The following is a 15,785-nucleotide window of genomic DNA, read 5'->3' on the forward strand; positions in this document are numbered from 1 at the left end:
CTCAGCAAAAGCTGAGCTCCAGAAATTTACAAGGAATTATGCTTGGCAATGTTTAGCTTGGCATGCAATTCACATGCTTCGGTTAGACATTTATGACTGTCTCCGCAATCATCGTATTCTTGGTTCCAGGAGCAGTATTTGCAAACCCTAGGAGGCCTGCTGAGGTCCAAGTTCAATGTCTGTGTAGTGATAGATGCTTAAGAAGAAGGATCCTCAACAGGCCGCAAGTTGTTTGCAGGTTTATGAAGGAAGAACAGGATGTCTAAGCTAGCTGGTACAAAAAGTCAGAGGTGTGTGTGTTTAACATGCCTCACTCTCCTGGAAGTAAGCATTTAACTGCAGCATTTCTAAGTCTTTCAAAAGTGCCTAGATTCATAGTGCCCTTATGAACTCAGGCAGCAAGTTACTTCCACAAACAAGTGATTTACTTCTTTCTTTTAAAATTCCTTTTTTTTTTTTTTTAAAGATATAAAAAAATCTAAGAGCTGTTGATACAGCACTTGCCTAATAATAGATCTGAGTTCAGTTGTCTTTGCTGTGATGGGCGTTCAAAACTGCTCATATCACCTTGTGTGAAGAAAAGTAGAGAGAGAAATGCTGATGTGTTTTATTGTCCCACTATGAGTGGGTCAGAAAGTGTGACAGTGGGTAGGAATAGGTGCCTATAATCCAGTGATGGAGGTGTTGCCCTGGGGGGAGGGAGACCTGGTTCTGTCCTGAGAGCTGGGCCCAGAACGTTGTGTTGGCATTTTGTAAGCCAGCCTGTACGTGAAATGTGTATTACAGCCCTGCTTTCAACTGCTATAAAAATGGGGGATCTGAGTGTGTTTTTTCCCATTAGGTCAGCTGAAAACAGAGCTGATAGGAAGTCCAGCCCTTGAGAGGTCTCCATCTATAGTATCTCTGCAACTCACTGGGTACTTCTGCACATACCCATTTCTGAGACAGGGTTATTGCTGAGAAGTGACAGCACATGATGCAGTTCCTGGAGCTGTCATTGTAACTGGTCTTTCTTTTGGCAGCCAAATGTGTCGACAGCTACTACTAGTCACGTGTATAACTACTAGTTATACAGGTCTCTTACAAAACATCCATTGAACGGTCTATCTTGAAATCCGTAAGTACCCGAAGGATTTTAAGTATTGCTTATGGGATTGATTCTGAAAAAAGAGTAGAGCACATTGAAATTTGATGTTTGCAAACAAGAACTGGAATGTCTTTCTGGTAACCTAATTGATGGAGCTAAATTAGAGTGATCTTTTACTTTATTACAAGTATTATTTTAAAGTGAGTTTCTTAAAACATGTTTTCAAAGATATGACTCATGTTGTAAAATGCATCACATGCATTCTCAAAATGAGTTGTTTCAGTTATATTACCTGTCACCTCCCCTCCTTCCTGGTGTGTTTTTTCTGCGCTGAGAGGAATTTTTATGTGGATTGGCACTGGGTGTTAATGATGGTGGGCAGCGTCAGAAGATTTTCTAGGTAGCTGAACTGGAATACAGAATGTGTCTTCACTAGACTTGAGAAGTATGTTGAGCAGAGGACAAGAGGAAAATAAGAAATCTTTTGTTTCAATAAAATATGCAAGTATGAAGTCTAGATGTCTTGTACAAAGCCTAAGTAAAAGTTCTGGATGAATTCCTTGAGGGAAAGACTGTACTAACTCTACCATCAGCTTGGGCAGGTCATTCAGCTCTTTTCCTTGCTAAGAGGTTGGGTGGCCTGATGTTTCCTTTGTGTTCCCGGTAGATCTGTGAGCCATAACTTCCTCTGACTCCTTCCGCAGTATTTCTCCCATCCCAGATGAGATTTATCTATGTTCTTTTCTAGCTTAGCTGGTTAAGGTTATACATGTAGCTGGCACAGTGTAAACATGTTACAGGCAGTGAATATAAGAAATAAAGTGGTCTATACTAAAAGGGTAGTGTAGATAATGGAAATTCTATTTTCTCTAAACAATAGATGCTTTCTTGATCTGCAGAAGGCAGATCAAAGTGGTGAAGGACTGAGAGAAACCATCCATCGTGGGGATAAGAAGTACTGGATTGTAGTGAGGGAAACCAGTGTCCTTCCAGAATGCCATAGGCTTAATGCTTTGTTAGTCTGCAACCATGGTGCTTACAGCACTTCTGAAGGAAATTTCTGGGTGTTTCAATGCAAGCTTGGAGTAAAAAAGATATAGGTCAGGTATGGTGAGAGTCCTGAAGAAAAGGTGCCAAAAGAAGTTACCACTGCAGATGTAGTGGTGCAGGTTCAAAAGTTCAGATTTTGCATGATCACAATTTTGAGACAGGTATGCAGAAACCAGTATTGAAAATTGCATATATACATCTCTGCTATCTTGTATTCCCTCTGACAAGATCTCACAGCTTTCTTCAAGGTAAGCATGGAATTTCAACATACAGGAGCATTTTTACAGTTCTCACTGATTATTTAACTATGACAGTGTCAGTATGTTCATATATGTATAACTGATACCGGAAGAATCCTTTGAAGAAATCTCACAGCTGTCTCTTTCTCCTAGAAAGAAACAAATTCAGGTGCCAGTCTGTCCTGTAGGTCCCATCAGATTATATCTTTCTGACATATATATACTATGTAGTAGTAAGCCATAATAATTGGAACAGAGTCTACTACAAGGTGGAGGAGAAAAAGCTTTTGGAGGAAAACTTTCTGACATATGCTGTGGAGGATAAATAAATAACTTCCCATCACAGAAGAGAGAGTATTTGATTAGTGTGTGGAGTGGCAGATAGATGGTGGCAAGAGAGATTATTCCTTACTTGGGACATCTGAGTGTCCTGGAGGGAGAGCTTCCACCTGGAAGATGGGGCTGACAGGAAAAGAGTTGCAGCAAGGAACTGCAAACTTTCAGTGCCGTGGGAAAGGCTAAGAGACTTCTGAAAGGAGCAGGGAACAGATGCCTGTTAGGATTCGTATCTGAAGGAGAAAGTTCCCAAAAAGCAGAGATGACTAGGCATACTTTACCACTTAGGGCTTTCTTCATGGCAATGTATAAAAAGTTTGGAGTCAGGCAGCCCCTTCCATTCTCTCCCTTCTCTTCACCCCCAAACACAATGGCCAGAAATACGTTTGTCTGTAAATCTTATTTATTCTCATTATCTCATTATGATTTGGATTTTCTTTTTTTTCTTTCCAATTAAATTTTCTAATACTTCATTCAAACCTGTCTTTTCAATATAAAAGTGTTTTTAATCACTCTGAGTTCATTATAAGGTAAAGGTCTAGATTAATTGGATGTACTTCAAAGCTCTGGCTAAGTTTGGGTCCTGGCACCCCTACTTAAAATTGTAAATCAATTAAAAGTGAATAGTACTGAAAGTTACATGTGAAAATTCCTTTTATTCTTAAAGCAGTTTGCAGCTTAACAGTAATACAGCCATCCCTGTAATACAAGTTTATGCTGGAATGGCATTAACCAGGCTTACAGGAGTTTTGATATAACCTAAGCATTAGGAAAAAGAGTGTTAGGGAAGGTTGTATACGTGTTTTTTCCATGTTTTTACCCCTCGTTGGCTTCTCTAATACAAACATAAACCGTATGAAAAAAATCTACTTTTTTTTTTTTTTAATCCAACATTCCTGTGTTAGGAAATATTGGAATTAGAAATACTCAGTGCCTTTCCTGTAGTAAGACAATCATATCCAACCTCAGTTTGGGCACGGAAGCAGTTAGCTTTTTTGTCTTTAACTTTTTGGACATGTAAATTCTTAACGCTTTTAAAGGGTAAGTTGAAGAAAAAAATCTGGAAGAGCTGTACTGACCACATGGAACAACAGCTGAACTGGAACCATTAGCACTGAGCTCTGCTGCTAAGTGAACTGTTAGGCATTATCCATTATAATCCACCGTGGTCAACAGAAAGTGCAGGCAGCTGTTCTGCAGATACTTCTCCACAACGAAGATGCAAAACATGAAGATCTTGTCTTCTCTTCTAAAATCTAGATGGGGTGGGTTTCAATGGACATGGGTTCTTTTGGTTGCTTTCTTTGAAATGTGATGGTGTTGTGTTGTTTTTTTTTCTGGTCACTTGCAAGTTTGAGTCACTTGCAAGTTTGAGTCTACTCCTGCCCTTGGCTCTTTGTCTTTCCTTGTATATTCCCAGTCTTCACTCCTGAACTAAGCATTTAGCCAGTACTGGCACTGTTAAGTTTGCTAATATTGATGAAGCTTTCCCTCCTTTCTGGGAATGGATGTGGGTGAAGTTATCTACCCTTCTGACTTCCAAAAGAGACATGACAAAGGTTTACTTCGGACTGTTAATGTATATGAAAGATGTCATGCTAATTTAATGAATGATAGGTAAAATTGATAGTGATTTTGTGACCAGTTACTGTAGGACATGATTAAATTGTCAAAATGTAAACATGGAAGCTTATTACTATGCTGTTGCAATACTTGTGTTTGGAAAATTGCTGATTGGTCATACTCTTATGTACCGAGAACTTCAAACTCGGATAAAAATAGGTTTTTTTTTTATTCATAGTGTAGAAAGCACACACTGAACACATAGCAAATATTTTGTCCTATTGTGGTTATGCTTTGAGTGGGGAAAAAAGACTCCTTGAAATATCCTGGTCACTCTCCTGGAGGTATAGATTATCTTGAAGTATAGTTCTGCCACCCTGTGGCTACTGAAGGTCATTCTTAAAGTCATGTTTACTTAGGTACTTATAGCCTTTTTATTTTAAATTTTATGAATGCTCTTTTTTTAAAAAAGTTGAAGGAGTCTTATAAGTCCAAGAGAGGTGTATAAACTCTCCATCATTTTATTGAAATAAGTATAAAAGAAAGATATATAAGTATTCAAATTTACTGGGAATGTTTTTAAGTTAATATATCTTCTCATGGTGGTGTAGCATGCAGCCATATAACTGGTCACCTCACAAGGCCATCTTCTATCCAGCAATCACTTATGCTTTACTATAGCATTTTTTATTTCTAAGCAGAAAATGTTTACTACTTATGTCTGAAATACAAAAGTTCACTGTAGACTATCTGCTGTACTGTATACCTCTCTCACATGTAAATTTTCTATATGCAGATTTGAAGGGGTTTCAAAAACATGCCCACATATTTGTGACTCTCACTACTCTAAAAGAATGACTGCCGTGTTCAATAAAAGCACCGTGATGGCTGTGACAGTTGAAAATTCAGGCTTATCCGAGTGAGTCACTGATGAAGTTGACAGCATTTCAGAGCACACCTTGCTCTTGTGTGTCCATTTCAGAATTAGTTTCTCTAGTTATCAGTAGAAATAATTATGATCTCTCTAGTTTAGTTTCTGTTACTCTGCAGTATAAACCATTCTGACCTCATTTAAGGAAGTCTTCCACATCTTGCTACAAACTTGTCAAATTTTCCAGAAGAAAAATGCTTGGGTTTAAAGAACAACAACAGAAACAATGTGTAACAAAAAACCCTTTCCCCCCCTTTTTTATTTTTTATTTTTATTTTTTAATCCAGTGAAACTTAATGCAAATGAAATTAAAAATGAAGCTTCAGTTACAAATGACTTAGGCCACCCTGTCTTTTCCTTTCTTGAGTTCTGCAGGAAAAATCTTGAAATTATACTTTGGCAAAGTGAGTTAGGTTCATGCCAGCAGCAGTGTGCATAAAAACTAAAATGCTGTAGAGCTTTCACCCTGAGCCTTCATAACGACTGTGGACATAGCGTATGGTTTAGATGCTTTACTTTTAGAGAGCTTTACGTATTTGTTGCCAGAGTTTCAGAAAGGTGAGACGATAAATTATAATACTGTTCTCCTGACAGTTCTCTAATAATGACACATGGGTCAACTGTAGGGAATGGCCTTCTCCTCTTGGCAGGTAAACAATCAGTATTGTAGCTTAAATGATAGCAGTAGTAAGTGGTTCTATAAAGCTAAGCTGATAATGCAGACTGCTATAGTTATTACAGTTGTATGAAACTGATTTTTAAAATGAAAATTATTAAACAATATAGATACATCTTGGAAAAAAACAACTTATTGAAATTTACTGAACTCCAAATGCCTAGTTTCCCGTGGAACTGTGGACAGTTTCCTTGTTCCTGTGTAGTGTGCTGCTGTGTTCAGTTACCTGTCTGCATATGGCTTTATCAGCAGAATGCCTCCACCTCTTGCTCAACTGGTAGTGTGTATATAAAATAGGCCTAAAGTTACACAGACAGACATAAACTTAGTATCTGTTTTCGTCTGACTGCCTCTTCAGAAAGTGTTCTGAATACTGATGTATTAAAATATGTAGAAAGCACACATGAATATGGACGAAATTGTGATTCTGCTTGTATGTCCTTTACCACTGTGGTTTCATTTCGTATCTGTGGTTTAAAATCTTAATGATTTGTGAAGTCATTTTTGTAATTTGGTGGTGATAGACAACAAGATTAATAATTCTAATTGACTGTAGCTGGTAGCCTGAAGATATCACAAGAAAATAGCTTGTAGCTAATCAGAAGAGCATAAGGTTTTGATTTTTCTGTTTTTACTTATTTGATTACTTTACTGATTTTGTTGAATGTTTTCTTGCATTGTTTTGACTGACCCATGTTTTTCCAAAGAAATCCAATTTTTTTTTTTTCTCCCTTCGTATTGTAATTACTACTAAATCTTAGAGGTGGTTAGTTGTATTTTTGTTTGCTTTTTTGTACTATAAATGCTTTCTCTTGGAAGTCACTGTATGCAGGCACTAAATCAGATGAGAAACTTGCAGTTGGTCTGAGTTATGGTTTCACTGACAACCTGGGGCGGTGGCAGAGCTTTCCTGACAGTTGTGACTTTCTTGAAAATGTTTGTATGGAATGGTAAAAAAAATATTTCAATTCTCAAAGATGTTAAACGGGAAGAAGTAATGTCTCCCAGGCAAGCAGGAGAAGTTTTTCAACATACTCAGAAGAGAAAGTTTGCAACTAACCTTTCTTTTTTGCTTTGTTTCCAAGGGGTTCTATTTCCACAAATTCACTTAGCAGAGTTCTGATAAAAAATTAGAAGATAATGCTGTACTTTATTCTTTGTGAATAATCATCTTATATGTGCATCTTGTTTCTGATAGAACTTGACAATTCTTTTTCTGAGAGACAGTCAAGCTTAAAAGCATGATTTATTCTGACTTACGAAAACCAGAGTACGTTAAAGATAAATCTAGAAGCTCTCTGAGTAAGGATCTAAACTAGGACAGAAAATTGCCGTGGGTAAATCTTAATGGTCTTATTCTGAGTCTGTTGCAGCCTCCTTCAGGATGTGCTATGAAGTCATTCTCGAAGGAAATGGATGTGGTATACTCCTGATGTTATTTTTTTTTTCAATGCTGTGTTTTCTTTTTAAATAAGGATGTTTAAGATTGCATGAAGATCAAATTTAAAGCAGATATTTGAAGTTGTCAAAGGGAAAGTAATATTTCATGGAGTCCAAATGTTCTACCTTCACGCCATACCTATTTGGTTCAAAATTTTGTTGTTATGCAGGAAAGAGTAATGTGATATTTACGATCCCTTTGGTTTGTTTTGCATTTAATCTACATTGTTATTATTTCTAACTTAAAGTGAAGAAGTGTGCTTTTGAGTGGGATTGTTTTTCAATGCTTGAAATACACATTTGGAAAAGGAGTGACTTCGGGAAAGAAGGTCACTAATTGAAGATAAGAGATTTTGCATTTTCAACTTAGGAATTCTTTATTGAGCATTTGTAGTCTTGTTAACTAGTTTGTGTAGGTGAATTCTCATAAGTTTCTATCAAATTTAGTTTGGCACATTGCAAATGTAATAAAGGTAATGTTGAGTCATTTTCTAACATAATTTAAGAGTCAGAATTAAGAATCTTAAGTGTATCAAAATGAAAGATTGGTAACTGAAAAAATGCATCATCTGTGCTCACAAAAACAACAAAAAAAATCCTCACAATAAACAGACTTAGGGGGAAGTTTACAAATTGGCAGGTTTTAATGGTTACTGGCAGGGGACAACCTCTGTTTAGGGAAAAAACCTACAAGCTACATATGTGAAATGGCTTTGGGGTAAACATTTTAATCTCTAGGGTTTAGCTAGCTGGTTTGACTGGTTAAGGTTGATGGTTTAAAACAGAATTTTGATAGGCAGTATTGTTTTAGACAGCGTGGAAATAAATAAAAATGGGTGGCCCTCTCCAAAGCAAAAATTCAAGGGGGCTTTTCTCTTCTAAAAAATTAGAGGGCTTTTCACACTATGGGAGTTTTTGGTAGAGTAATGCTTAGCTAATGCAGTGCCATTCTGTTGGTTTAGTGATAAATATTAGATCAGCAACTTTATTTGTGAAAAACTGAAAGGTGAAGGCCTTCTTGAGTGGTCCTAGTGTAAAGGACTCCACAGTTCCCAAAGTTTCTTGCCTCATCCTTTGTTAGGAGATGAAGAACCTAGATCTTCCCGGAAAGAGAAGCCAGTCTTTCTGTTGCTCTGTGTGTCTGTCTGAAGCAACAGGGGCTGCCTTGGCGGGGCGAAGCAATAGCTGCTTTATTCCACTTGCAGACATCTCCAGAGGTTCTCAGCAGTCTGCTCTCATATGTTGCTCCAAATGCCCATTGCATCGTATGTAATATTTCCAAATCAATATTATAGTCAACTAAATTAAGGTAGGAAATAGCACTTAAATAAATACTATTTTTTTAAATAATCTTTGGGCAAATAACTCCTGAACTACAGTGCTAATTTAGATTAGAGAAGAAGCATAAACTGACTATATGCTACAGATGCAGCTGAATGGCACAGTGCTTCAGGATTTCCTGAGCGTCAAACTACCTTTTACTTTGATGCATCGTAAGGCTAAGATGAAAAATCTATAGAAAGCCTGACATTTCTTGAGGCTGCCACAGAACAGCTTTTTGATATATCGGTTGCACGTTTTCATTTGCTTGGACAGTATGATTCCTTTTGAACTGCTTATCTTTGAAATCCCTACATACACTGTGCTTTCATGAAAAACTGCAGGTTGACACCCCCCATCCCACCAAATTCTATTCTTTCAAAACTTACTGGATCATTGCTAGGTTTTCTGACTTGAAACATTTGCACTCTTTTAGGTTGTGAACAAGCAAAAGAAGCAAAATAAAAATTAGTTGTGTAATATAATAGCAGCAGTGGTTACTAATGCTTGACATAGACTTGGAAGAAGTAACTGTCTCAGAAATAATAAAAAGAAAAAAAAAACAAAACAAAGAAAAAACAAAACAAAAAAACTACTGTTTTATGGCAAATTCAGGGTGTGTCTCAAACCTTGGATCCAGAGAGTGTTTTCTGTTTGGCCTATATTCTTCTTGTTAATCTTTCCAGCATAATGGAGTATTTCACTAGAACAGAAGGATTTAGGTAGAATTAAAGTTTTTCCATTTAAATTGAAAGTCTTATCCTTAAATTTATAAACTAATCTTTTAAACCAATTTAATTACTTGAAGTAGTTAAATGGAATGACAATAATATGTTTTAAGCATCCTAACACAAAGACTTTCCGTATGTACCAGTGAAAGTTAGTTTACATTAAAAAAAAAAAAAAAAAGATGGATCCAGCTATTTGAAGCAGGGAAAAAATAAACAAAGACAAAGCATATCCATACAACAGGTGGAAGCGCTGCTTTTTTTTGTGGACCAGAGAGTTTAGATCTCTGGAAAATGTCAACGTAAGCTTGAATTTCTCCCTTACCAGGCCCTGGCTGTTGTAGGAATTTCTAGCAGTTGCCAGTTATATCAAGCCTGTTGGACACATCTTAACTTTAAAAATTGGCAAATTGGAGATGGTGGAGAAGAAAGATCTATTCATATTTCCCATTTTTCTACTCAAGCTTAATAAAAACTAAAGTGAATTGAGCTCTGCTGTTTCAGGGGATTTCATCATTACATGAATGCTTGTTCCTACTGTGCCACGATAAGTAGGAAGGAGGGTGGCCTGCTGAAATTTGATGTGTTTTTTATCAAGAAGTTTAACATCTTACTGGGCTCTGTTTCTCTAATGCTGACTTCAGATCACAAGAGGGACAGAAGTTGAGAGAAAGTACTTAGTAGCCTCATGGGCCCAATTAGGCTGATGTGCTGCCTCTGGATCTCATTGTGGAGTGCCATGAAAGCAAGTCAACCAACCAATGTGGAAAACCAAGGCAGCATATCCTAGATGCTTTTTGGCAAACCTTGCTGAAGGCCCCCTTGAAAATGTCATCAGGTTGTCTGGGAGCATTAGAGAGAGATTTTTTTTTTTTTTTCTCTCTTCTGAAATTTGATCTCATAGAAGAAGCATTGATTTTTTTTTTTTTCTTTCTCTATTCTTTAGAAAGTATAAGGTTCTGATCCCCTGTGACTGAAGGAAATAATTTTCTTCAGACATGATGTCAAGGTGGATTGCTTTAGACTTGGGCAGTGGCTAGAAAACCAATAAGCTATGTTCTTTATTCTTACGCAGGTGTTTTGTGTGTGTATATATATATATTAATTATTATATTACTTATTATATTACTTATATATTATTATTATTATTATTATATATTACTTATTTCACAGAATCATAGAATGGTTTGGGTTGGAAGGCACATTCCAACCCAAGGGGGTTCTATCCCCCTGCCATGGGCAGGGACACCTCCCACCAGACCAGGTTGCCCAAAGCCTTACTGATTCTATGATTCCATGATTGCTGAGAAGCACTGTGTGAGCCAAATTACTAAGTATCCAACAGAGCTGTTGGCAGTTCTTGATGAACTCACCCTCTTGCTCAGCATATAGGCTTTAGGGAAAAGGAAAAAAAACCTGAAGACATTCCGATTCTCAAATTTCTCTATTGTAATGAATACTTAATTGTCTGTGAATTGCATCAAATGATGCAAATATTGTTTAAATAAGCAGATGAAGTAGTGTACCTTTCTTTTAACTATTATATTCAAACCTATTTTTCTTTTATACCTGATATATGAAGTTGAAATATCATGTGTTGATTGTACTGCCTGTTATATCAGTTAAAATTTTGCCATCCAACACTGTTTTCCTTGAGTTCTTTCTGTGGATACTTCAGCTGTTCAGGATGTAGTTAATATTGCAGGTGCCTATACCAGGTTATTTTTGAGAATGAGATGGAGGAAAACTACGTTACACCTAACTAAACACACAATTATATTTCAACTGAATCATAGAATCATTAAGGTTGGAAAAGACCTCCAAGATCATCTGGTCCAACCATCACCCTACCACCAATGTCACCCACTAAACCATGTCCCTAAGCGCCACGTCCAACCTTTCCTTGAACACCCTCTGAGATGGTGATGCCACCACTTCCCTGGGCAACCCGTTCCAATGCCTGACTGCTCTTTCTGAGAAGAAATGTCTCCCAGTTTCCAACCTGAACCTCCCCTGGTGCAACTTGAGGCCATTCCCTCTAGTCCTATCACTAGTTATCTGTGAGAAGAGGCCGACCCCCAGCTCCCACAGCTTCCTTTCAGGCAGTTGCAGAGAGCAATGAGGTCTCCCCTGAGCCTCCTCTTCTCCAGAGTAAACAACCCCAGTTCCCTCAGCTACTCTTCATAGGACTTGTGTTCCAGACAAGTGGCTGTTACTCTTCTGTGGCTTGCCGTAAGGACTCGAAGTCTGCAGAGAATTCTTGAGAATGTTGTGTCTATTGTCTTCAAGAAAATCCATCTGAACAAAGTTGTCAACCTCTATTTATAACTCTTGCATGATATTACTTGTTTCTTCTGCTGCTGTGGAGCAGCTGACAGCACTTGCAGAAAGGCAGACATCACTGGGCCTCTCTGGCAAGTAGGAACTGCAATTTTGTCTGTATAATGAAGAATTGTAATTCAGGAGAATAGGAATGGGATTAATGTTCCTTTCTCGCAGGTTGTTTGTTTGTTACCTGGGGAATGGCTAATGGATTAATTCTGCCTTCATGCATCTCTTACGGGGTCTCCCTGAAGTCATTGTAGTGGCTTTCAAAGTAAAGCTGCCAGTCTATGTAAGATTAAAGGACAAAACTGAGGACAAATTACCATAAGTAAAGAACTGGATTATTTGTACTTTGTTTGATTAGTAATACTTCCTAAATGTGTTTGTGGTGTTTCAGTATTGATTTCAGTAGACACCCCTGATAGCACCTGGAATAGGGCATCGTTGTAACTGGAAAGCAGACAAAGTTTTTATTAAAGATGACTGATTTTACAGACCATGCATGGCAACTGGGAGAGATGAAAATGTCACATTATTCAGGTACTGGGAGACCAGTGTGATATCTGTAATGGTTTGACAACTTGGGGGAATAATTCTCTGTTACAACATCCTTTACCCTTTCTGTCATAGAAGCAACTTTCAGTAGTCATTAAGCAGCATAGATTAGTTGATACAGTCATTTTAATATTTTTGCCTTTTGGAATAATACAGAGTTTATTAAGTCTGATCATACTGTCCATCCGTACTTTACTGTTAGTATTTGCCAGGTTTGCTTATATTCAGGTTGATGGTGGTACTTGGTCAAAGCACTAATTAGTTGATCAAGAGTTGTCATGATGGGGGAAGTGGAAGCTGCCTTTTGGAATATACACAGTATACCTCTTCCTCCTTTATGCCTCCCAGTTGTGTCTTTAGGGAAAATTAATATAGTCAAAGCATTAGTTTAGCTGAATGGCAAAGCTTCTTAGACCCTACAAAGGACTGTGAGATTGTGCTGTGAGATTTTCATAGCTGTTTAATATTTAAGGAAGTAGGCAAATAGCAGTAAGTGCTTCTGGCCTATTCTAAAAATTGTTGTGTTGGGAAGTCTCTTCTCTCCCCCCTCTTCTGCCCTGTTATGGTAATACTTATAATACTTGATTCTGAGTTTGCAGAAAGGACACATACCTCAAAGGCAGCAGGTGCAGGAAGTTCAGGTGGTAGGATGTGACTTCCTAGGAAAGACTAGAGGAAAGGCCACTTTCAGGCTATAATCAGTCTAGCCAAAAAAATTTCACGTGCACCTAGTCCACATGATGTTCTTTCTGCAATAAAATTGAAAAAAAGTTGCTTTGGAATTGCATCTCCTAAAAGTATTGATCTTTTAGGCTGAGGCTGTGTATGCTTTGAATTTTAATGTGCCTCTCCTTTCTCTCTCTCTAGCTGGAATGCTTGCGGCTTTCTCTACAGGATTATAAGCTTTGATATTCAGAAGAGCAAAACTGAAAAATGCCATCTGAGAGGTGCCTGAGGTATAGTACTTCGTAGAGTGTAGGAAGTTGTTCACATTTAGTGTGATGTTTAGCAAAGCATTAATTAGCAGATAGTAAAATGTGAAATTAATGTTTTTGTTCATTAGTCATTATTTAATTCATATCCATGTTATAATCTGCAAGAGATTGCTGGAGGCAAATGGCAACTAGAAAGCAAAGAGAAGCATGCTGGGGATTGGTTTGGGTCTCAGTCTCTTCATATGTTATCTTGTTATGGTCTTGTCTATACTTGGAATTTTTGATTGTGGAAACAACTGCCGTTTTACATTTATGTAGCTGTTAGTGCCTGTTGATTTTTGATGTTTTTACTGTTCATATATTCAAGACATATGTTACTCTTCCAGTTTTTTGAAGCCATTTCAAGCATTCTCTCCAAATTCATCTTTCAGCCTTCCAGAATCTCACATTCTGTCTCTTTCCCTCTTACAGAGTCTTAGTCACCCATATATACTTACCAATCTATCTTTTCTCATTTATTTATTTGTATTGCCTGTTGTCTCATCAGAGAGTTGATATTTATGATTTAAGTAATTTCTGGGAGCATTTTGAGGGAAAAATACTCAATAGAATGTATTCGTCTAGTTGCTTTTCTGCACAACCTTGCGCTAGTCTGATATGCTGGTAGGTTCAACTGCTGCTCTATTTTGCAGAGTAGTTAACATTTTTGGGCTGATCTGGGATCTCAGAGGTCTGCCTGATATTATTAGGGTATTCTACCTTTCCACTTCTGTTACCTTTTCCCTGGCATGCCTCTGCAGCAGGAGAGAATCAGGAAATCCTTGCATTTTGTAGCTGTTGAGTACTCACAGCATCAATACAATGTGGCCATGTAATGTTTAGTGAATTGATGCATTTTCACTTATAAATTACAGTTAAATTACCTTGCATGTGTATACATTCTTCATACATTATTAACAGAAGGGATACAGGCAATTGATTTTTAACTTCAGTCATTCAACTGGAAAAAGGATTAGGATTGAACTGAATTTAAAACCATGCAGGTATTAATGTATATATAATTTCCACACAAAAATTACCCTTGTGCCTTGTCTTTTCAAACTGTTTTCTACTGAGTGAAATAGTCCTTATCTACAACATGAGATGCATTAACTTCCAGATGATTGTGAGAAAAGTAAGAGGAATGAAGAAACAATTCACAACATTGAGAGAGAGACTAATTATAAAAAGAAGTAAAGAGACACCACCTGTAGATATAATTAGGTTATAATATTTGCACAGTTAATCTTCCAATTTTATTATATCCTCAATTCCCTTAGGAAGAAAAAGTTCTTCCAGTTAATATGGAAGGGGAAAACCTGGTTGTGCAGACTTCACTGTATTCTTCAGTTCTGTGAGAATCAGTAACAAAACTGATAGCTTACCATTGATTAAAGATTCTTTATTGTTGCTGATGAAGACTGCAGAAAGAGTTTCTCTTCTTCTCCATTTTTTTTTTTAATACAGCAAGTTGAACTAGTAACATTGCTTGCCAAAAACAATGCATCCATTTGATTCAGTCACCCTGCTATAAAAGTTGCAGAAGGGAAAAATTGTTAGCAATAATTACATTTTCACAATCACAGTTACATTTTATTTTAACAAGTTAGATTTCTTGTCAATTATCCATTAGAATTTCGTTGGGGTTCCACAAATGGAAGAATTGAGGACAAAGTTTCATTTGAATGAATTATTTTGAAATGTAGGGTGTGTCCACATGTGAAACCTAAACAATTAGAGAAGGTGTTGAAATTCAGATACAGGCTGTTCTCCTGTGTGTGTAATGTGTAAATCTATTTTAGCCATCCTTCTTCCAGAAATAACACCTTAGCTTTTGTCTTTTTTTCAAAGATAAGATTAAAGTAAATGGTGTGCAAGGCAAGTCTGCATTAGTTTGCAGAAGCCCGAAGCGTGGGAGTGGGATATATCGTACAGAAAGCGAGTGTTGATGGGAACGAAGAATATAGCAGCCACACAGCTGCCGCCACAGCTTGCATATGTAGTTAACTGTGTGATTTTAGTGGAAAGATGAGAGCTTATTTATCTTGTAATCAAATTTCTTTTTTTATACCTTCCCTTTGATTTATTCATGAATGACTCTCTGTAAATTCATCTTCTATAAAGACCTAGATTCTCAGGCAATATGAGTTGGTGAAGTCTCACAGATTTCAGATGAACTGCATTGTTTCATCCCAAAGAGGCTTTGCAGATTTTTTTGGTTTGTTTCTATTTGTATTTATTTATGACTGGGTTTGCACATAAAAATGTATCTGCAGTTATATTCCCTCTCCTCTTGTCTGATTTCTAAGGAAGCCAAAATCAGACAATCCTAGGCCGGATGACAGAAGTCCTGCATTCATGCAAGGAGATATTTGGAGGCGGTGGAAGGCCTGAGTGTGAAAAAGGCTTCATAAATGTGAATGACCTTAAATCGTCTGAAAACTTTCAGTAGTCCAGTATCAGGCTTAAACAGGCCACCTGAGACCAAGAGTCTTCATTCTTTTGAGTAGGGCTGGTTACACAGATGCGTGCTCCTTTCCACTAATGCATCGATTTGAGGT

General features: G+C 37.3%; 1 protein-coding gene across 13 annotated transcripts in view; it reads left to right on the forward strand.

Annotated features, from left to right (window-relative positions):
* The window catches only part of KLHL32 (kelch like family member 32), a 124,210-nt gene that overhangs the window by 15,229 nt on the left and 93,196 nt on the right, over positions 1-15,785 (forward strand). For 8 of the 13 annotated variants that reach the window (XM_083828726.1, XM_083828720.1, XM_083828716.1 and 5 more), the window contains one exon: positions 13,118-13,206. The exons of 3 other annotated variants lie outside the window; for them this stretch is intronic. In XM_083828726.1, the coding sequence (XP_083684852.1) occupies positions 13,184-13,206 (23 nt within the window). In that variant the 5' untranslated portion in view covers positions 13,118-13,183. Of the gene's footprint in view, positions 1-12,092; positions 12,236-13,117; positions 13,207-13,262; positions 15,784-15,785 lie in introns of those variants that run through there. 2 more of the 13 variants (XM_083828730.1, XM_083828719.1) reach the window with 2 other exon arrangements.

Source organism: Anser anser (assembly GCF_964211835.1).
Source record: "Anser anser genome assembly, chromosome: 3".
In the NCBI taxonomy this organism is placed as follows: Eukaryota; Metazoa; Chordata; class Aves; order Anseriformes; family Anatidae; genus Anser; species Anser anser.